This window comes from Choloepus didactylus, chromosome 8 (assembly GCF_015220235.1).
Source record: "Choloepus didactylus isolate mChoDid1 chromosome 8, mChoDid1.pri, whole genome shotgun sequence".
In the NCBI taxonomy this organism is placed as follows: Eukaryota; Metazoa; Chordata; class Mammalia; order Pilosa; family Megalonychidae; genus Choloepus; species Choloepus didactylus.
The window spans coordinates 11,353,048-11,377,207 of NC_051314.1; the positions used below are offsets into that span (position 1 = coordinate 11,353,048).

The 24,160-nt window shown below is 39.5% G+C and overlaps 1 protein-coding gene and 1 pseudogene across 1 annotated transcript in view; one reads left to right on the top strand and one right to left on the bottom strand.

Annotated features, from left to right (window-relative positions):
• The window catches only part of LOC119541891 (cytochrome P450 2D17-like), an 82,434-nt gene extending 61,002 nt beyond the window's left edge, over positions 1-21,432 (top strand). The window contains exon 10 of the mRNA XM_037846242.1: positions 21,341-21,432. Coding sequence (XP_037702170.1) covers positions 21,341-21,417 — 77 coding nt within the window. The 3' untranslated portion in view covers positions 21,418-21,432. The remainder of the gene's footprint in view (positions 1-21,340) is intronic.
• On the bottom strand, positions 2,434-3,516 carry LOC119541893 (annotated as a pseudogene).
• Positions 21,433-24,160: the final 2,728 nt, after the last annotated feature.

Below are 24,160 nucleotides of genomic sequence, written 5' to 3' on the forward strand. Positions count from 1 at the left end.
TGAGGTATGCCCACAGGTTGTGGGGAAGCAGCTCCTGCCATGCTTCACTGTGTGGCTCTTGCTGCCAGATCCACAGCTGCTTTTGGGTTTTTAAAACTAACCCTACTCCAAATGTGTACCCTGTGTTTCCCCAGACCATGGCATGGCCACTGGTTCTCCAGTAGGCTCACTCACTTATTTCAGAATGCAGACTCCTAGTTTCACCAAGTGCACAGTCCTTGTGGATCTAGCAGACCTTGTCCAGTTGGTGCCTTGCTGGAACTGGTGCTCTGGATCAATTTCTGTCTTTTAACTAGTGTTTTTCACAGAGATTTTTTTTGCTCCATCTCCCCTAACCCACCCTCTTGTAGAATTCCTCTTGGGTAATTATCAAAACTGATATGGTAGATTGGGTTGCATATGCCAGAAAAAAAATGTGTTCTTAATCTTAGCCTGTGTTCCTGTGAGTTTCTTCTCATATCTTTTTTTAATATATAAATGAGAGTGCTTTATTGGTTAAAGGTTAGCTTTAATGGATATAAAACTGCTGTGTAAAATAAGTGTTTCAAAACACATTTCTGTAAGTAGAGATTACCTCTTAGTAAAATAGCAATTATGCATTAGCAAAAGTATATATTTCTATTCAGGCAGCAAAACAGAGAGGGATTTACAAGGGTAACTTGGATCCAGTTCCCTTGAATGACCCCTATCGGGTGGCAGTTTGCCCTAAGTAGGACTTTTATTCAAACATAAACAGGGCTTATAGTGACAACTTGCTGTTTTGCATTTTTGGTTTTCTCAAGCATAGTTAATAAAGCCAAAATAACTCAAACAATTGACCTTGTATGGATATATTCTATAGTCATGGAACCCTTTTCCTTGGTAAACACTTTGTCCAAGACACCTAACCATAGAACTTATAACCACATGCAATTCAATAGTAAAAGGGCAAAGCTAATGAGATCAGATGAGTGTGTCAAGTACTACACCTTCATAACTAGTATATTGCTACCTCATTTCCTTTTTTGTCTGAGCAAAACAAAACAAAAAAACAAAGCAACAATCCTCATCCTCAGATTAAACATTTCTCAACCCCAGCCACTGTGGTGAAATGAAATGTGGAACCAGAACCCTGCTCACCCATGCTGGCATCAGAGAGAAGGCCGAAGAAGATCCCCTGGTTGGCAGAAAGATGAGGGGGACAGGTGAGGGCCTTGGCCTAGGGCTCAGAAAGCCCAGCAGCCTGTCCTTAGGATATGAAATGTCTTTCCTTCTTACAGGATGCATGGATAAATGTACCTTACACAAAAGGAAGGAGGTGACAAATAGGTGAGACACGTGCCTTATAGAAAAGGAAGGAGACACATAATATTATCACTATTTGCCTCCCTTCAGAAAACCATTCAAAAAGGGATCAGCAGAAGCAAGAAACAGGAACTGGGAAAACCTGGCAGGCCTCTGGGCCTCTAGGGGCCCAGGACTCAGAGGAGGACAGAGGCACATCTACACAGCCCAATTCCCACAGCTGGGGCTGATATTCCCCACACATATTTACAGAAAAACACATTAAAGGACAGTATAAAATTACAAAATGGTTGGCTTCTCAACAGGTTAATTTTCTTTAAAAAGCTATTTTTAAATTGAGTAAAAATATTTTTATGACTCTCAGTCTTATATAAGAAAGAATTTCAGTTGCAATCTGAAAATTGGAGCCGATAGCTACTTTGACTTTCTCCATAGTACAGTATGATCAAGACCAGTGAATAACACTACAAAAGTGGCCAGTTCTCTGCAATAGTGGCTTTAAAAATTATGTAGCATCAGAATTGTGACACTTCTTAAAAATTCACCTCTAAAAGCCTGTTCTAAAAAAAGCTAAGCATAAACATATATCTCAATGGATAACTCTATTCCATTTTAGTTGGTAAACAGATGAATGTGCAGATGAATTAATGATGTTGAATCCTAGTAGCAAAACTGGTTTTGGTGTTGTGCCCACCCAAAAGCAAGGAAGTGAGAGCAGAGTTTCTGCATGGTGCTACTGCTAAACAATGGCCTTGCACTAAGTCACTCGGGAAGATTCTGAGTAATTCTGAACTTGTTTCTAGATACAAATCAAGAGTGCTCATCAATGATGAGTCATTTAGTCCAGCTGAAATGAAAAATTCAATTTAACTAAATATGCTGTCTGATCCTTGAAACAATTCTAACAGCAGTGGTTAGTTAAGGAGGAAGAAAATGGTGAAAATGGACAGCTCACCTCACAAAATATGAAGTATAACAAAGCAATGAAATAAAAATGTTAAAAATATTTCAGACAAAAAAACACCAAAAGTTTTTTAAAAATTAAATTCTGAAGAACTTGGGTGGATGAATTTCCAACTATATCTTGAAAAACATGCAACTGTATCCCTCCTCTGGAATGTTTTCTTTTTTATCTTGGAAACTAGTTCCTTACATGTGGGACCCATAAGTGCTGCCATCACCATCTTCCCCCTGCATCTGCATCTGCACCAGTGCCTGCATTCTTACAATCATCTCTTGCATGCAATGAAGTTCAGCTTCCTTTTCCAGCTAGATCTGGTCTTTGTTCATATCCTCATTCTCTACTTTCCTTCCATCCCTCTTTAGATGCTTTGAATGGAAGTTCTCATAGTGCAGGTCTTTGGTCACCTCCTGCAGGTCCTGCATGTGGGTGATGAGCATTGTCTTCAGCTCAGGAAGTTGTTGTGCTCAGGATTCTCCACCTCCACAATGCCCCATGGATAGAGATGGTCTCTGATCTTCTTGCCTTTGGCTTCAATCAGCTGATTGGATCCAACCACAGAAAATGGAATGCTCACCTTTAGAACTCTCATCTGCTCTTTAAAATCCTCTTCATCTGATACTGCATCAGATAAGTCATAGATTTTGATGCTATGTTCTTCAGTTTCATCCAGAATCTTCCTCTTCAGCTGCTCCTGCTCCTTCAGAGTCAGCATGTTGGCCTTGGTGACAACAGGCACGATGTTGACCTTTTTGTGGATTGCCTTCATGAGTCCATGTCCAAGGGCTTAAGTCCATGTCCAAAAGGTGAAATGAAGTAAAAGCAGCAGTGCACTCAATTATCTATGATGTGCCATCAATTCAGCCCACCTTCATCATGCAGGTGCTGGTCAAACTGCTCATCAGTGTAGGAGATAATAGTCTTAAAACAGTCTCTGCAGTTGGCATCACCATAGCCAACATGTCCACCATGGTCAGGCACAGCTTGACTCCTCACTCTTCAATCTCAACCATTAAAGCCTCAATTTGGACAGTCCTTTCAATTTTCTCTGCTGCTCCAAGTGTAATTTTTTCTGTGTAGAGATCAGTCAGGAAAAGCCTGTTTATGAGAGCTGATTTTCCTAGGCCTGATTCACCAACCACCATTATTGTGAACTTGAACTCATTTTTTATGGATTTTCAGTGCACTTGATTGGAAATTTGAAAATCCAACATAGACAGGGTTTCTGGATTCACAAACTGCATTGGTTGCTTAGACATTTTCAGTGAAGTTTTGTCAATCATGGATAACCAAAGACCAGGTGTCCTCATAATGTCTTTATCAGGCTTTGGTATTAGGGTGATGCTGGCTTCATAGAATGGGTTGGGTAGTGTTCATTCTTATTCAATTTTCTGGAAGAGTTTGAGTAAGAATAGTATTAATTCTTCTTGTAATGCTTTGTAAAATTTGTGTATGAAGTTGTTTAAACATGGGATTTTCTTTATTGGTAGATTTTTGATGACTGATTCAATCTCTTTACTTCTAATTGGTCTGTTGAGGTCTTCTATTTCTTCTTGAGTCGGTGTAGGTTGAGTGTTTCTAGGAAGTTGTCCATTTCATCTAAGATATCTAGTTTGTTGGTGTACGGCTGTTTATAGTATCCTCTTATATTGTGTTTTATTTCTGTGGGGTCAGTAGTAATGCCACCCCCTCATTTCTGATTTTATTTATTTGTTAATAAACAAAACAGTTTTATTTCTTCCTTTCCAATTTGGATGCTGTTCTGGTTTCCTAAAGCTACCAGAATGCAAAACACCAATAAATAAATAAACTTAAAGGATGTTGTGCTGGTTTGAATCTATTATATCCCCCACAAAAGCCATGTTCTTTAAGGCAGTTTTGTGGGGGCACTTATTAGTCTTTTGATTATGGTGAGACCTTTTGATTAATTTGCTTCCATGGAAGTGTTACCTACCCAACTGTAGGTGAGACCTTTTGATTAGATTATTTCCATGGAAGTGTGATCCATCCCATTCAGTGATTAGTTCACTGTACTACTTAAGAGAGCTCACATAGAGAAGGAGCTCAGAGAAGCCAAGAGAGGCACTTTGGAGACAAGCTAAGATATGTAATATAGGGTTTGAACCTGGGAGAAGCTAAGAGCTGACACAGACCCAGATGCTTGGAGATGCAGACAGAAACATATTTAGAGATGCTAAGCTAAGAGATGAAGCTCAGAGTTAGTCCCAGAGAATCGATGAAGCTCAGAGTTAGTCCCAGAGAATCTAAGAGAGGACCCCCAGATGCTTAGAGAGAAATGCCCCAGGGTAAACAAGCAGAGAGCTGAGAGAAGATAAGTGAGGCAGAAGCCCAGAGACATTCTGGAGAAAGCCATCTTGAAATGAAAACCTAGAGCAAAGGACCAGCAGATGCCAGCTACATGCCTTCCTAGCTGACAGAGGTGTTCCAGACAAAATCAGCCTTTCTTCAGTGAAGGTATCCTCTTATTGAAGCCTTAGTTTGGACAAATTTATGGCCTTAGAACTGTTAATTTGTAGCCTAATAAATCTCCTTTTTAAAAACCTATCCATTTCTGGTATTTTGCATGACAGCTTTTTGACAAACTGGAACAGAGGTAATGGGGTTGTACACAGAAAACTACAAAATATTGCTAAAAGAAATCAAAGAAGACCTTAAAATTGAAAAACATTCTGTATTCCTAGACTGGAAGAGTACATGTCATTAAGAAGTCAATTCTACCAAAGTTGATGTACAGATTCAACATAATAGCAATCAAAATTCCAACAGCCTACTTGCAAAAATGGAAAAGGTAATTATCTATTTTATTTGTAAAGTTAGGGCCACAAATATCCAAAAACACCTTGAAAAAGAAGAATGAAGTGGAAGGTATCACATTTCCTGTCTTTAAAGCATATTATAAAGCCACAGTGGTAAAAAAAAAAAAAAAAAAAAAAAAAAAAAAAAAAAAAAAAAGAAAGAAAGAGAAAGAAAGAAAGAAAGAAAAAGAAAACAGCATGGTACTGCAATAAATATAGATATATTGATCAATGGAATCAAATTGAGATTTCAGAAATTGATCCTCAGATCTATGGTCAATTGATTTTTGATAGGGCTCCCAAATCCACTCAACTGGGACAGAACAGTCTCTTCAATAAATGCTATTTGGAGAACTGGATACCCATAATCGAAAGAATAAAAGAGGCCTCCTATCTCACACTTTATTAAAAAATTAACTCAAAATGGATCAAACACCTAAATATAAGAACCAATAGAATAATACTCCTAGAAGAAAATATAGGGAAACATCTTCAAGATCTAGTGATAGGTGGTAATTTCTTAGACTATACAACCAAAGCACAAGCAATGAAAGAAAAACTAGATAAATAAGAATTCCTCAAAATTGAATATTTCAGCGCTTCAAAGGAATTTGTCAAAAGGGTGAAAAGACTCAATGGGAGAACATATTTCAAAACTACATATCTGATAAGGGTTTGATAACCTGTATATATGAAGAAATCCTACAACTCAACTATAAAAGGCCAACAACCCAATTAATAAATGGGGAAAAACACAAATAAGCATTTTTCCAAAGAAGAAATACAGATGGCTAAAAAGTACATGAAAAGATGCTCAGCTTCACTAGCTATTAGGGAAATGCAAATCAAAACCATAATGAGATATCATCTCATAGCTACTAGAATGGCCGCTATTAAACAAACAGGAAACTACAAGTATTGGAGAGGATGTGGAGAAATTGGAACATTTATTCACTGCTGGTGAGAAATAAAATGATACAGCTGTTGTGGAGGATGGTTTGGTGGTTTCCTCAGGAAGCTAAGTATCGAGTTGCCCTAAGATCCGGCAATCCCGCTATTCAGAATATAATAAGATCTGAATGCAGGTAAACAGATTTGTGCAATGATGTTCATAGTGGCATTATTCACAATTGAGAAAAGATGGAAACAACTCAAGAGTCCATCAACAGGTGAATGCATAAACAAATTGTGATATACGTATACAGTGTAATATTACTCATCAGTAAGAAGGAATGAAGTCCTGATGCACATGACAACATGGATGAATCTTGAGGACATTATGTTAAGTGAAATAAGTCAGATACAAAAGGACAAATATTATATGATCTTTCTGATATGAATTATTTATAATATGTAAACTTAAAGACATAAAATATAGAATGTAGGTTACCAAGATATAGAATGAGGCTAAAGATTGGGTAGCAGTTGCTTAGCATGTGCAGAATGTTTAACTAGGTTGAACTTAAATGTTTGCAAATGGACAGAAGTGACAGTAGCATGTTATTGTGAGAATAATTAACAGTGCTGAATGTTGTGTGAATGTGGTAATAAGGGGAAGTTTAGAGTCATGTATATCACCAGAAGGAAAGTTGGAGGTTAAAATATGGGAATGTATGACACAGTGAATCTTGTTGACAATGTCTGTTATTAACTGTACAAATACAAAAAAGTTCTTCATGAACTAGAACAGATGTACAATACTATTACAAGGAATTAATAATAGAAGGATGTGCTCATTTGAATCTATTATGTCCCCCACAAAAACCATGTTCTTTTGATCCATTCTGGTGGGTGCAGACTTACTGTGGGTGGGATTTGTTTGTTAGGTTGTTTCCATGGAGATGTGGCCCACCCAACTGTGGTTGGAACATTTTGATTAGATTATTTTCACAGAGGTGTGACCCCAATAATTCAGGTGGGTCTTAGTTTACTGGAGTCTATAAGAGAGCTCAGGGGCTGACATAAACCAAGACCCTTAGAGATGCAGACAGAAAGACATTTGGACATGCTTAGCTAAGAGAGAAAGCACAGAGCTTGCCCTGGAGAAGCTAAGAGAGGAACCCCAGATGTTTAGAGAAAAATGCCCTGGAGAAACAAGCAAGGATGCACAGGAGATGAGAGAGAGAAGCTAAGAGAGACAGAAGCCCAGAGGCATTTTGGAGAATGCCATTTTGAAACCAGAATCTAGGAGCACAGGACCAGCAGATGCCAGCCACATTCCTTCCCAGCTGATAGAGGTGTTCTAGATGCCATCTGCTTTTCCTAAGTGAAGGTATCCTCTTGTTAATGCCTTAGTTTGGACACTTGTATGGCCTTAGAACTTTAAATTTGTAACTTAATAAATCCCCTTTATAAAAGCCAATCCATTTCTGACATTTTTCATAATGACAGCTTTAGCAAACTAAAACAAGGGGCATATGGGGAAAAAAGGTACCTACTGCAAACTATGGGCTATAGTTAACAGTAATATTTTTAAACTCTTTCATCAAGAGTAACAAATGTATCACACCAATACTATGAGTCAATGATGAGGTGGGGGATAAGGCGTATGAGAGGATAAGGGCTTTCTTTTTTATTTCTTTTCTGGAGTAATGAAAATGTTCTAGAATTGACCATGGAGAAGTATGTGCAATTATGTGATGATACTGTGAGCCATTCATTGTATACTTTGGATTGTTTGTATGGTATGTGACTATATCTCAAAAAAATTTCATTAAAAATAAATATATATAAATCTATTTTATTGGACTAAAAATAAATATATATATGTATAAAGACTTTGTTAATTTGATTCTATTTTCAAATTACAAGTTGACTCCAAATTTGTTCCAATGACAGCAAAATTTAAATGTGAAATTTAACTGAACAAACTCTCTTCTCATAAAGGATGAAGTGTGTAAGGCCTTCATCTTTAGCTTGTTACACACCAATTCAGAGAACACCAGACCCAGGATTGAAAGAGCCAACAAACCATATCAAAATCACCCTGTTTCTTGAAGTGAGAAGGTTTCTGAGGAGAGGGAAGTGGGAAGGTCCATGTTTTCAAGAGTGGAAGAATGATGTTTAAACACAAAAATAAATTGTTTGTCATTTCCAGGAACACTCTTTTCTTGGATGAAGATGGTGGGTGCCCCAGAGATCAGAGCTGTGTTGGGGGTCACAGTGGCTGTGTGGCTGGCAGGTGGGGCCAAGGGATGACCCACCTCCTGAGTACCATCCAGGCAGCTGGGCCAGACTGAGGGGGGAGGCCCGACCTCTGCTGCTGGAACAGGAGGGTGAGGGGACAGGTGCTGACTCATGGGAGGGGCCAGTGTCCATGTTGTTCAGTGTGGGCTCAGCAGGCTAGGAACACCCTGTTAACCCTATTTTCTTTTTGCTTCCACTTTTACAAAAGAAAAGGGCACCATCAGTTGAGGTGCCATAAGCTAATTGATTCTTTATGTTGTTTTGTTTTGCTTCATAAATTGTATAATTTTTAAATATCTGAACTTTACAAAAAGAAGAAAAAGTATAAAAAAAAAATCTTGTTAAGGCCTTAAGAAGGGGTTAGTGCATCTTTCAGGGATCACTCTGCCATGGGGATAAAATAGCTGTTTCACACACAGTTTTATTTTTTAAAAATGAAAAAAAATAGTAAACTTCATTTTACCCATGTTTCCTTTTCTACTTCATCTAAAGTAAATATGTCTCTTCCTCTCCCCATTCCAGCCTCCTTCAGGCCAAGCAGCTCTTAGAGCCAAGCCTGGACTGAAACAAGCCCACAGACCCAAACCACTGCTTAGCCTCCAGGAGAGGTGGGTGGGAGTCCATGCATGGGGATGTTCAGATTTACTTCAGCTGATATGATGACATAATTCCAAACAACATTAATTTTGAAGGTTATTAAAAAATATGCAATGTTAGCAGACTTTATTAGAGGACAGAAATACTGGGAGGAATGTAGGGAAGTAGAAATAAGCAATTATAAATGAGTTCTTGTTTGCACATCAATTTGGGTCTGCACAAATGGCAGGTTAATTTTGTTTTAAAGATTCCATCAGCAGTGTGGTCCATTTCTCATCTTGCTCAGTCAGGAGGGAGGTATGGCTGTGTGATGTCAGCTGTGGGATCACCTGCAGCAGCCAAGCAGTCTGTGCATGGACATGATGGCTCTTAGAGCTGCTTGGGTTCCTGTTCCCATCCTTTCTTGGCCTTAACACAGTTAAAATGAAGTGGATAGATTTTGAGTGTTACATACCAAGTCACACAACTTGAAAAATGTATTTTGAGGAAAATATTTTCCTGACAGCAAATGCTTCTTCATCATTTTGCATTTTATTCTTTTGTCCTTTTCAACTTGCCCACACTTGAGCTGGGCACTCAGGTTCATTCTAGGTCTTTCCTTAACTGGCTTCTGAAGTGGCCTTTAACCATGTAGTAGTTTGTATCCACATCTCCCTCTGGACTCTACCTTCTGCCATAAACAACTTCTGTACATTTCAGCACAAATGGCCTTTGCACTTGATGTGCTTGTAAATGCTGTGCTCACTCAGTGGTAGCCCTTTCACTGTACAGAGCAGTTTACCCTGACATGGGTTGTCCTGGGCTGCCAGAGGATCCCACTCACCACTGAAACAAGCTGAGAGTTGGTGATTTTCTAAAATTACAATTCCCAGTAACTTGTCGTAACTTGCCTGCTAGGTGTTTGGGAATTTTATGTCCAGAGCAGCAGCTGAGAGCATGCATTTTGGAAATGGGCTCTGTGCTGGTTTGAAAATGTTATGGACACCAGAAGAGCCATGATCTTTTAACCCAATCTTAGGACTGAACCTTTTGATTAGTGTTTCCATGGAGATATGACCCACTCAACTGCGGGTGATAACTCTGATTGAATTATTTCCATGGAGTTGTGGACACCACCCATTCAGAATGGGTCTTGATTAGTTCACTGGACTACTTAAGTGAGCTCAAGAGCCAAAGTAGATCTTGGAAATACAGACAGAAGGTCATTTGGCGATGCTAAGAGATGAAGCCCAGAGTTTGCTCCAGAGAAGCAAAGAGAGGACCCCCAGATGCTTAGATAGAAATGCCCTGGGAGAAGGAAGCAAGAATGCACAGGAGCAGAGAGAAGAGTGAAGACAGAACCCCAGAGACATTTTGGAGAAAGCCACTTTGAAACAAAACCCAGGAGCAAAGGACCAGCAGATAGCAGCCCCATGCCTTCCCACCTGACAGAGGCATTCCAGATGCCATCAGTCTTTCCTCAGTGAAGGTTCTTCAGTGAAGATATCCTCTTGTTGATGCCTTAGTTTGGACACTTCTATGGACTTAGAACTGAAAATGTGTAACAATAAATCCCCTTAATAAACACCAATCCAGGAAGATGGCAGAGAACATGAGGCAGAACAGGCTTCTTCTCCATGAAAGAAACTGTAGAGGGGCCAGAGGATACATGGGACTGTAGTTTTGTGGTGTGACCAGCTATATATGGTCCCCAACATTATGTGGAGGGGATGTGCTCAAAAGCATGAGAGAAGGCAATTGGAGAGATGGGGTGAGAATTTTGGCCAGGACCACCTCCCAGGCTGGCAGCAGAGAGATTGGCACCAGGCAAGGACAAGAGCAGTGGCTCTCCAACCCTATGCACTTACCTTGGTGGTTAGCTGGGAGGTGATCCTCCACAGCCAGGTGTCTGGGAGCTCCCACAAGGGAACCCAGCTGGGAGCATTTGCTGTCTCCCAATGGAAGTCTGGGTGGTGAACCAATGAAAGTCAGGAATAGGAGAGGCTGTCTTATAAGTGCAACAAAATCCTCCCACACCCTAGAGACTTGTGGGCCCATGGCAGGAAGGAAAAGGGCAAGTTTGTTCTGCAGGGCGCCAGTCAGTGGACTCCCTGCCTAACTGCTCAGCACCCACATCACACCCCAGGACAGACAGTCCCCAGTGCACATGAAAAACTGGTGCACTGATTGATTCCCCACCTGATTTGGACTCCACCTGCTCCACAGGAGAAGTTCCAGAAAGAATGGCTTAAGTGCTACCTGCTGGTATAATAGGGAAACTCGTACTCCAGAAAGCAGTAGCTCAAGAGCACCAGTGGCTGATAGTATTGGGAAACCATGCTAGCAGGCTGTAGCTCTCCTAAATTATATAGAAATGCTCAAATAATCCTGCATTTTACAAAATAGCCATGTCAAGACAAGGAAATGCACTAAAGCCAACAGAAAATCACAAAGCACTTGAAGAATCCAGAAGATATGGACAAACCAAACAAAAAAATTAAAAAGCCAGAAGCAATACAAAATTTAGAGCAATTAATTAAAGAAGTAGAAGCAAATCTCCAGAACAATTTCAATGAGATGGCTGAAGACAAAGAAATTAAGAAGACTCTAGAAGAGCATAAAGAAGAATTTGAAAGAGTAGACAAAAAATAGCACATCTTATGAAAATAAAAGACACTGTGGATCAAATTAAAAATATACTATAGACATACAATAGCAGCTTTGAAGATGCAGAAGAAAGAATAGATGAACTAGAAGACAGGCAATCAAATGTGAATGAACAAAAGAACAAATGGTGAAAAAAATTGAAAACTTTGAAATGGATCTCAGATAAATGATGAACAACATGAAGCAAACAAATATAGAAGTTCTTGGTGTCCCAGAAAGAGAAGTATAAAGGGCTCTGAAGAGTGTTTCAAGACATAGTTGGGAAAACTTCCCAACCCTTCTAAACAACATAAACATGCAAATCAAAGATTCCCAATGAATGCCAAATAGAATAAATCCAAATAAACCTACTCCAACACATATACTGATTAGAATGTCAAATGCTGAGGAGAAAGAGAAAGTTCTAAAAGCAACAAGAGAAAAGCCATTCACCACATACAAGGAAAGCAACATAAAACTAATTACTGACTACTCAGCAGGCACAATGGAGGCAAGATGTCAGTGGTATGACATATTTGAGATTTTGAAAGAGAAAAATTGCCAGCCAAGAATTCTGTATCCAGCAAAGCTCTCCTTAAAAATTGAGGGACAGTTTAAAATGTTCACAGACAAAAAAATTCTGAGAGAATTTGTTAACAATAGACCTGCCTTGCAAGAAATACTAAAGGGAGCTCTATCAGCTGAGAGAAAAAGAAAGAAGAGAGAGGTCTGGAGAAGGGCACAGAATTGAAGAGGATTAGTAAGGGTAACTTAAAGGAAAAAGAAAAAGAGAGGGAAGAAATAGATCTAACAACTGAAAACCAATGAATAAGATGTCTGGTTCAGGAACTCTGATCACAGTAGTAACTTTGAATGTGAATGGATTAAACTTTCCAATTAAAAGACACCAACTGGTAGAATGGATTAAAAAGTCTGACCCAATGATATGCTGTCTACAAGAGACTCATCTTAGATCCTGTGACACAAAGAGACTGAAAGTGACAGGATGGAAAAATTATTCTAGGCAAGCTGCAACCAAAAAGAAAGCTGGGGTAGCTATACTAATGTCAGACAAAATAGACTTTAAAAGCAAAGACATCATAGGAGACAAAGAAAGACACTATATATTAATAAAATGGACAATTCACCAAGAAGAAATAACATCATAAATTTTTCTGTACCTAATCAAAGAGCTCAGAAATACATGAGAGAAACGTTGCCTAAACTGAAGGGAGCAATAGACATGTCTACAATAATAGTGGGAGATGTCAATACACCTCTCTTCTATAGATAGAAAAAGTAGTCAGAGGACCAGTAAGGAAATTAAGAACCTAAACAATATAATGAATGAATTAGACTTAATAGACATATATAGATTGTTACATCCCAAAGTACCAGGATATACATTCTTCTCTAACACTCATGGAATATTCTCCAGGATAGATCATATGCTGGGACACAAAACAAGTCTTAATAAATTTAAAAAGATTGAAATTATTCAAAGCACACTCTCTGACCATAGTGGAATGCAACCAGAAATCAATAACCTCCAAAGAACCAAATCTTTCACAAATATATGGAGGTTAAACAACACAATCTCAAACAACCATGGTCAAAGATGAAATTGTAAGAGAAATCAGTAAATATCTAGAGATGAGTGAAAACAAGAACTCAGCATATCAAAACCTGTGGGATGCAGTGAAGGCAGTGCTGAGAGGGAAATTTATAGCTCTAAATGCATATATCAAGAAGCAACAAAGAGCAAAAACCAAATACCTAACTGAACTACTGAAGAGGCTAGAGAATAATCAGCAAACTAACTCTAAAGAAGTAGAAGAAAATAAATGACAAAGATTAAAGCACAAATAAATAAACTGGAGACCAAAAAAAAATGGAGAGAATAAGTAAAACCAAAAGTTGGTTCTTTGTGAAGATTAACAAGATTGACAGACACATAGCCAGACTGACAAAGTCAACAAGAGAAGATGCAAATAAACAGAATCCAAAATGAAAGGGAATAATTATTATGTATCCCAAATAAATAAATAAAAATCATAAGAGGATACTATGAACAACTATATGCCAAGCTAAACCTGGAAACATATGAACAACCTAAACTGACCCAAGAAGAAATAGAAGACCTCAACAAATCAATTACAAGCAAAGAGAGTCAATCTGTCATCAAAAATCTACCCACCAATAAAAGCCCAGAGCCAAATGGCTTCACAGGGGAATTATAACAAACTTCCCAAAAAGATTTGACACCATTCCTGTTCAAATTCTTTCAAACAATTGAAGAAAAAGGAACACTACCTAACTCATTTTATGAAGCTAATATCACTCTGATACCAAAACCAGATAAAGACACTCTAAAAAAGGAAATCTATAGGCCAATCTCCCTAATGAATATAGATGCAAAAATCCTAAACAAAATACTTGCAAATTGAATTCAAAGACAAATTAAAGGAATTATACATCACAACCAGTGGAGTTCATTCCTGGCGTGCAAGCATGGTTAAGCATAATAAAATCAATCAATGTAATACAATACATTAGCAAATTGAAACAGAAAAATCAAATGTTTATCTCAATAGATGCTGAAAAAGTATTTGACAAAATTCAACATCCCTTTTTGATAAAAACACCTCCAAAGGTAAAAATTGAGGGAAACTTCCACACTATGATAAAGGGCATATATGAAAAACCCACAACCAGCATAGCAGTTAATTGTGAAAGTCTGAAAGCCTTCTCCCCAGGGTGGGGAACAAGACAAAGATGCCCACTGCCACCTCTATTATTCAACATTGTGCCAGAAGTTCTGGGCAGAGCTATTCACCAAGTCAAAGGGATTAAAGGCATTCAAATTGGGAATTATTATTTGCAGATGATATGATCTTATATTTAGAAAATCCTAAGAATGTGACCAAAAAGCTACTTGAACTAATTAAAAATTCAGCAGAGTGGTGGGATATAAGACTAATGCATATAAATCAGTAATGTTCCTATGCACTAGTAATGACCTAACTGAGGAAGCAATCAAAAAAATTCCTCTCACAATAGCATCTAAAAAAATCAAGTACCAAGGAATAAACTTAATCAAGAACATAAAGACCTCTACACAAAAAATTACAAAACATTACTAAAAGAAATAATGAAGGACCTAAATAAGTGGAAAAACATTTTTCATGGATAGGAAGACTAAATATCATTAAGATGTCAATTCTACCCAAACTGATCTACAGATTCAATGCAATTCCAATCAAATTCCAAATAAATTCAAACGTATTTGAAGGGAAGGGAGCCTCAAATTGCAAAAAAAAACATTGTAAAACATTCTAAAAAAAAGAACAAAGGTGGAGACTTACACTTCCAGACTTTGTAGCCTACTATAAAGCCACAGTGGTCAAATCAACATGGTATTGGCATAAAATGGACATATTGATCAATGGAATTGAGTTGAGAGTACAGAAATAGATCCCCATTATCTGTGGTCATTTGATTTTTGATAAGGCCCCCCAAGTCCACAGAACTGGGATAGAACAGTCTCTTCAATAAATGGGGCTTGGAGAACTGGATATCCAAAACCAAAAGAATGAAAGACAGCCTGTACCTCACACCCTGCACAAAAATTCACTCAAAATTGATCAAAGACATCAATATAAGAGACAGCACAATAAAATCTTAGAAAATAATAGAGGAAAACATCTTTAGGACCTAATAATAGGAGGTAGCTTCTTAGTCTTTACACCCAAAGCACAAGCAACAAAAGAATAAATAGACAAATGGGAACTCCTCAAAATCAATAGCTTCTGTGCCTCAAAAAACTTTCTCAAAAAGAAGAGAAAGCCAACACAATGGGAGAAAATATTTGGAAGCCATATATCTGAAAAGAGACTGATATCCTGCATATATAAAGAAATCCTACAACTCAACAACAGTAGGACAAACAGCTCAATTATAAAATGGGCAAGAGATATGAAAAGATATTTTTCCAAAGAGGAAATTCAAATAGCTAAAAAAAAACACATGAAAAAGCATTCATCTTCACTAGCTGTTATGGAAATACAAATCAAAACAACAAGGAGATACCATTTCACACCAATAAAAGTGGCTGCCATTAAACAAACAGGAAACAATAAGTGCTGGAGAGAATGTGGAGAAATTGGAACTTTTATTCATTGCTGGTGGGAATGTATAATGGTATAACCACTCTGGAAGACAGTTTGACAGTTTCTCAGAAAATTAGATATTGAATTACCTTACACTCTGGCAATTGCACTTCTCAGTATAGACCCAAAGATTTGAAAGCAGTGACATGAACAGACATTAGTACACTGATGTCCACAGCAGCACTGCTCACAAATGCCAAGAGATGGAAACAATCCAAGCGTTTTTCAACAGCTGAGTGGATAAACAAAATGTGATATATACATATGATGGAATACTATGCAACAGTAAGAAGGAACAATGTCCTGAAACATATGGCAGCATGGATGACCTTGAAGATATAATGCTGAGTGAAAAAAGCCAGACACAAAAGGAGAGATACTGTATGTTACCACTTCTATGACCTCCCTGAACAATGTAAAATGAATGTATTATAATGTAGAATATTGGGGACCTAGTGATAGACAGAACTTAGTGAAGGAGGAATGAAAATCTAACATGTTCAAATATGATAATGATAGTGAACTCAAAGGTATGGGAATTGATAGGGGTGATGATTGTTAATGGGATTACAAGTGTCAGAGCTGTGTTGAAGGCAAATAGGATTGAAAGGGACTGTTTAAAGGCATGTATTCCACAGATCAGCACTACAAATATAGATAGGTGTTTACCTGACATACTTCTAAGGTATGACAATAGTACAGAGAGTTGACAACAGAAAGGTATAAGGAAAACATCTACCTAATATATACAAGGGACTATAATTAGTAGGGTTACCATATTAGTACCACACAAATACCAGGGACAAATAATTAAGAGTTGAAAAGAACTACAAGGTGTACTGGGTTGTGAGAATTGTTTAAAATGGAGAGTGATGAGGATTATAAAACTAAGTGATGATAATGTGAGATATGGATGGATTATTATGGACATAACATATGCTATGTTAACTTTGAAACCCCCTACTTTATAAGTAAAGCCCTCAATCTTGAGGCTTGCTCTGGTGAAATTTATGGTTGTAAAAGGGAGGCTAAGCCCACCTGTATAAACCTCTCATGTTGCTCAAATGTGGCCTTTCCCTCTCTAAGCCTAACTTTGCAAATAAACCCATCAACCTCCCCCTGACATGGGACAGGATCCCTCAGCTGAATGAGTCTCCCTGGCAACATGGACAGGGGTTCCAGGAATAAGCCTCTCAGGGGTTGATGATGACTTTTTGATGAAATGGGGGAAAGAAAAGTAATAAAATAAGGTTTCAGTGTCTAAGAGAATTCAAATAGAGTCAAGAGGTTGTCCTGGAGTTTATTCTTATGCAAGCTTCAGCTAGATTTGCCAAATGACCACAGTATGATGAGCCCAAGTCAACAGTAGTCCTGAAAACCCTAAAGTATAACTGAATCCCTATCTGAGACTCTATAAATGTTTCACTCACTAAGTTTATTCTTCAGAAACTTAAATCCTCCAGTGAACTTCTAGGCCAGCTAAGTCCCAAAACCCAGAAGCAATAGCTTCTTCAAGAACATAAACCAGATGTGTCCCCTATGAGTTTGATGTGCTTTATAAATTTCAATTTTACTGTTTTATATTGGCATGTCATACAATCATCCAAAAGTTCATTATCAATTGTTCACAGTATCATCACATAGTTGTGCATTCATCATCACAATAAATACTTTTAACATTTTCATGACTCCAAAAAAATAAGAATAAGAATAAAAATAAAAGTAAAAAAGAGCACCCAAAACATCTCATACTCCTTTTTTCACCCCTATTAGCCATTTACTTTTTGTCCCTCTTTTTTCTATTCATTTATCCATACACTGGATAAAGGGAGTGTGAGTCACAAGGTTTTCACAATCACACAGTCACACTGAGTGTGAGAAAGGGTTAAGTATAGCTTTCATATAAAGGCAACATGGAGTAGGGAAAATGGAAACTAAACAAGACTGGCTTACACAGGCTCCACAGTTAAAGGAAAGGAGAGACCCCTGATGTAAGCCCAGAGTTGGCACTAGCTATAATCAAAGTTGGGAACTCTCAATGGGAAATTTAAACTAGATGATTTCTCTTGGATAAGCTGTACAATTTAAAATCTCAAAGGTGGACTAGTTAGCTCTCTCAGATAGACTGTACCCTCTGGAGTATTCAGCCAATGGAGAAACAGGGGAGGGACTTGTGTGTTAGACTTAGGATATAAAATGTTGCTGTTTTCAATTGTTCAGCACACCTGCCATATTTCTTTGGTCATGCAACCTCTCTTGCAAGATCATGAATAAATTCTTTTCTCCTCTGCAATCAGGTGAGTGTTTTTAGGTATAGTGTTGTTTCTAACAACATGGGAGCTTGCCCAGGATCTGAAGCATCAAGGGGGATCCCTGGGATGGATGAAGGGAAGGTACACCCTGCCATTTGAGCAGTCTTGGGCTCTGCCATTGGGGGCCTGCCTCTGACTCCTGGTGAGACCCATGATCAGGTGCTTAGGTCTGCCAATGGTGGACAAGAAAAGGGGAAGGAAAAATGTGCCTCACAGTGACCAGGTAACTCTATGCATAGACCAAGGTAAGAAAAAAAAAAGACTATTAAATATTGCCTTGGTGGTTGGAATATTCTGACGAGTCTGAGGCTGATCCTAAGGGAAAGATGCCCAGACAAGACTCAGAATGGGGATGTTCTGATGAGTCTGAAGCTGATCCTAAGGGCAAGACACTCAGACAAGGCTAAGAATGGGGAATAGAGGCAGCCAGCTGGCCAGGGATAAAAGGAAGGGGTACCTGTAGGGTCCCCTGTGAACATTCCTCTAAATAGCCCATTGGGGAGAATGTTTTAACATTGGGCTGAAAGTGATCAGACCAAGAGAAAGGATAAAAGGATAATATTGTTTTTATGTTTAGAAAAAAGAAAGCATTTTGCTGCCAATGTATTCTGGCCAAAATATGGGGCAGATAAGGGTTGGCTCTGTGCCAACTTCATGCATTATGTTGATGGAAGGAGGCTTTCCTCCAGGGAGGAATCTGGCTTGCCATGTGCTGACTGTGGGGAGGGGAGACCAGTTTTATCACATGGAAGTTGAAGCCCTGGAATCTTTGGAGGCTGGAGCCTGGGAACTTTGTTGGGCATTCCCCACTTTGTGTTTCCCCTCCCCCACTGGGGCAGGAACCATTGAAGTCTGGAGATTTGGTGGGACCAGTCCATGCCCCTGGGTAATCAGAGAGATGGTCAGTACCAGCTTCTCCACTGGCTATAACCCACCAACAGTTTAGTAAAGAATTAAAAGTGTAAGAGGGATATCCAAAATTTCCATTTCCAGAAGCTCCTTAGGAAAGGAGGGTGAGAATCATTAATGGAAGACCCAGCAGGGCTAGCCAAACAATAAAATCAATTCTTAGGCCCCAGTTTATATACCTGGTCTGAATTTATGTCCATACTAAATATCCCCTTTATGGGAGAAGAAAGGGGAATGGTGAAGAGGGTAGCTATGAGAGAAAGGGAAAGGGAACAGCTGCCTGGAATAAAATTGGCCATACCCAAATCCCAAAACCTAAGTAAAGCCTTTAAGGTAAATCAGGAAAAAGATGAAACCCCCTCAGCCTACCTGAGAAGGTTAAGAGACCAGGTGAGAAAATACTGAGGAGTGGATCCTAATGATCCTGTAGCCCAGTGAATGCTAAAGGTCAGCTATATAAAGGGATTTTGGCCTAATATTCAGAAAATGGATGAATGGCTGGATAAGCCATTGGAGGCATTATTAGGAGAGTCTATAGGGCAGGGAGGAAACAGAGGTGAGACAGAGAAGTAGTTGGGGCCAGTTTAAAAGGAATAGGGGAATTTGTGGCATGAGGTTTTTGTGATTCTCTATTCATATACTTAAGTGATGGTCTAAATAGTTATTGGTGGATACATTTGCAGATTTTAGTATGTTGTGTAATCGAGTCTATTTAAGGCACATGGAAGTTGCATTTAAATTTCATTAATGTGTGTATTCAGGGTGCACAGGAAGTGGTATGTACATTTTCTTGGACTGTGTATTTGGATTTTGTAGGAGAAAGTCATTTGTATGCATTCTGGGAGTTGAGAATTTGTGTATCTAATGGATGTTTGGGTTGTGTGTTTATACAGGGATGTGGGATAAGAATAAGACTGGGGATATTTCTTTGTAGCATATACTAGTTTGTGTGTACTCTAGAGCTGGGCAATTTTGTGCAGGTTCATGACAGTGTGGAGAATGAGACAACTCTACCTAAAAGAGTGAGAAAGACTGTGTTTGTGTAGAGGTTTTCTTTATATGTGTAATAGTAATGTGTTGGCTGTATGTGCTTGTAAATGGGCATAATGTGTGCATGTTTTGTATGGTAATGGGTGTGTATATAAGTTATATGTGTATATATGTTTTCCAGATGTATAAGGGGCTGTGTGTTTTTGTGATTTGTAGTATGGTTTTGCTAATATATTTTGGGCAAAAGCAAAAGGTTCATACTCAAATTGCAAGTGGATTATATGCACATGTTCCTGTAAAAGGGTATGAGGGTCACTAAAGCTGAATTGAACAAACTTAGGACAGTGAGTGGTGCATATCTCTTCCCAGCTCTGTGTTTGATGATCACAGGTTGCTAGCTTGAAATTGGTTCTGATGGGAATAGAGACACCACATATATTGTCAAATGCCACACACCAAGACTTGTCCTCCTCTCCCTGGAAACTGGGTTATTATTCATCTGACAGCAAAACTTGTGTGTGTGTTCAAGGTGTACATATATGTGAATCAAGTATGTTCAGGCATCACTAAACTAGGTGTACTAAAGACTAGATTTTGAGTAGGTGATTAAGAATGGTGAGCCTTTTGTGTTCATTAGTCTAACTGTTCCATTCTTTTTAACCAGTAAATAGCCTTAAATGTTGGTAAATTCTTGCTGCTCTTCATGCAAATGAGTTCAGGAGTGTCTGTACCTGAAGGAGGCATTAGCAGTTTTACACCAGGAGAGTCATTGGGGGGTACAAGCCATGTGTGATTTAGTACTTAGACAATTTGGATGTGTAGGCCTTTATACAGTCACTGAACATATATATGAACAGTGCATAATTTGTGAAAAGATTAATAAAAAGGTCTTAAGAAAGCAGGTACAAGGGGGAAGAAAGCAGGGCCTCAGACCATTCCAAAGCATTCAGGTTGATTACACTGAAATGCCCCCAATATGTTGGCTAAAGTATATTTCAGTAATTGTAGACCATAAACAAAATGAGTGGAAGCCTGCCCTCTAGCCTCAGCTACAGCATTAGGAACTTCTAAAATTATCCTTAAACAAATCATTCCCTGTTATGGGTTAGTGGAGAATATAGATTCTGACAATGGTAGCCACTTTACCTCCCGTGTGTTGCAGAATGTTATGGGAAGCCTAGGTGTCACTTGTGACTTCCATACTCCCTGGCATCCACCATTCTCCAGGAGAGTGGAGAGAATGAATCAAACCTTAAAGAAGCATCTTTCTAAATTAGTCCTGGAAACAAAGTTACCCTGTATCAATTGCTTATCTATAGCCCTATTAAGGATCAGAACTGCCCCTTTAAAAGAACTGGGAATTTCCCCTTACAAAATGCTTTTTGGTTTGCCTTTTCCCAGGAGGACTGGAGAACTCCCTTCCCTAGACATGAGAGATATCTTCCTTAAAAATTATATACTGGCCTTGACTTCTACTTTATCATCCCTCAGGCATTGTGATTTGCTGGCCCAGACCCTGCCTCTCAAATTTGCTGTCCATCAACACCAACCCAGCAGCTGGGTCCTAATCAAGTTGTGGAAAGAATCCAAATTTCAACTGATCTGGAAAGGACCCTATCAAGTCTTGCTGAAGACTGAAACGGCAGTCTGAACAGCAGAAAGTGACTGGACTCATTACACCTGAATAAAGGGACTAGTGCCTGAACTAGATGATAAGTGCCCAATCATTCAGCCCAAATAGTGGAAAGTAAATCCTACCTCAGATCCCCTGAGAATCACTCTAAAAAGGACAGTAATTAGGAAAGCATATTGTGAAAGAAAAGGGGGGTACATTGAATCTTGTGCTTGCATTGTGCCGGTTTGAATGTATTGTGTCCCCCAAATGCCATTATCATTGTGGTCTTGTGGGACAGATGTTTTGGTGCTGGTTAGATTTGCTTGGAATGTGCCCCACCCAACTGTGGGTGGTGACTTGGGTGGGATACTCCTATGGAGGTGTGACCCCACCCATTCAGGGTGGGCCTTGATCAGTGGAGCCATATAAAACATGCTGACTCAAAGAGACTGAACGGAGTGCAGCTATGAGTGACGTTTTTAAGAGGAGCAAGCTTGCTAGAGAGGAACATCCCAGGAGAAAGCCATTTTGAAACCAGAACTTTGGAGCAGACGCCAGCCATGTGCCTTCCCAGCTAACAGAGGTTTTCCGGACGCCATTGGCCATCTCCAGTGAAGGTACCCGATTACTGATGTGTTACCTTGGACGTTTTGTGGCCTTAAGACTGTAACTGTGTAGTGAAATAAACCCCCTTTTTATAAAAGCCTATCCATCTCTGGTGTTTTGCATTCCGCAGCATTAGCAAACTAAGACAGATTTTGGTACCAGAGAAGTGGGGTGCTTTTGCTGCTGTGTTTGCAAATGCCAAACATGTTGGAACGGCTTTTCAAATGGATAAGGGGAAGACTCTGGAAGAATTGTGAGGAGCTTGATAGAAAAGGCCAAAACTGCTTTAAAGAGACTGTTTGTGGAAATATGGACTCTAAAGATACTTCTGACGAGGCCTTGAACAGAGATGATCAATGTGTTGTTGTGAACAGGAAGAAAGGCGATCTTTGTTTTAAAGTGGCAGAGAATTTGGCAAAATTGAGTCCTGGTGTCAGATGGAAGGAAGAATCTGGAAGTAACAACCTGGAATATTTAGCTGAGGAGATCTCCAGACTACGTGTGGAGGATGTATCGTGGCTTCTCCTTGCAGCTTATAGTAAAATGAGAGCAGAGAGAGATAAGCTTAGAACTGAACTCTTTGGTTCAAAGAAACCAGAAGTTGATGGCTTGGAAAATTACAGGCTTCCAGTGGGTGGAATCCCAGAAACTACAGCCCAACATGAGGATGTAACCAAACATGGATCCAGCCGCCATTTCAGTACAAGCCAAGATTGGAGATGGAATTATCCAGAAAGGATTTGTGGAAACTCCTATTGTCTGATGGCTTTGACCCCTGTGTGCTTCATGCAAAGCCAACAGAATTTTTGTGAGAACTTTATAGACGGAGCCGCTACCAGTCTGGACTGGAGGGGACAGACAAAGAACAAATTGCAAGAAAAATTTCTTCAAAGACAGAGCCATGGAGGTTGAGGTCTGGAGTCAAGAGGCCTTGGGCTGGGAGAGCGGAGCAGCCCACACGCATGGAAAGGGTGAGTTTGCCCCGGAGGTCGAGGGTGGGCATTCCACCTCGATGCTCTGGAAGAGTTTTGCCACCCGAGGTCCCAAAGAGGGTGGAGCACATTCCCAGGGAATTGGGGAGAGCCTGGCTGCCACCACACTGTTCTGAAGGGGTTGAGCGTGTGTCCCAGAGATGGAAGGGAATCCGGGAGCAGCCCCGATGTTTGAGGAGGGTGGGGCCGAGAAGGTGGTCTCCCCAATGTGTGGGTATGTTGGAGCACTCACCTAAGCGTTTGGAGAGGAAAGGGCTGCCGAAAAGGCCCTTAGGAAGGGTTAGGCTCCCACTCTCTCAAGCCCCAAGGATGCAACGTTATTCTGTTAATGACTCTCAGACTTTGAAATCTAATGGAGTTTGTCCTGCAGGTTTTAAGAACTGTTTTGGTCCTGTTAACCCTGTTTTCCTTACTCTTTCTCCTTATGGCAATGGAAATGTTTATCCTATGAATGTCCCTCCTTTGTATATTGGAAACATATAACTTGTTCTAAGTCCGTAGATCCAAGCTAAAGGAATAGTATGCCTTAGGACTGACCACGCCTATATTTGATTTTGATGGGATTTTGTACTTGACTATTGTTACTGAGATGATGTAAGTTTCTGTGATATTGTGATGAAATGAATGTATTTTGTATTTGGAAAGATAATGTCATTTTGGGGTCCAGGGGGTGGAATGTGCCGGTTTGAATGTATTGTGTCCCCCAAATGCCATTATCATTGTGGTCTTGTGGGACAGATGTTTTGGTGCTGGTTAGATTTGCTTGGAATGTGCCCCACCCAACTGTGGGTGGTGACTTGGGTGGGATACTCCTATGGAGGTGTGACCCCACCCATTCAGGGTGGGCCTTGATCAGTGGAGCCATATAAAACATGCTGACTCAAAGAGACTGAACGGAGTGCAGCTATGAGTGACGTTTTTAAGAGGAGCAAGCTTGCTAGAGAGGAACATCCCAGGAGAAAGCCATTTTGAAACCAGAACTTTGGAGCAGACGCCAGCCATGTGCCTTCCCAGCTAACAGAGGTTTTCCGGACGCCATTGGCCATCTCCAGTGAAGGTACCCGATTACTGATGTGTTACCTTGGACGTTTTGTGGCC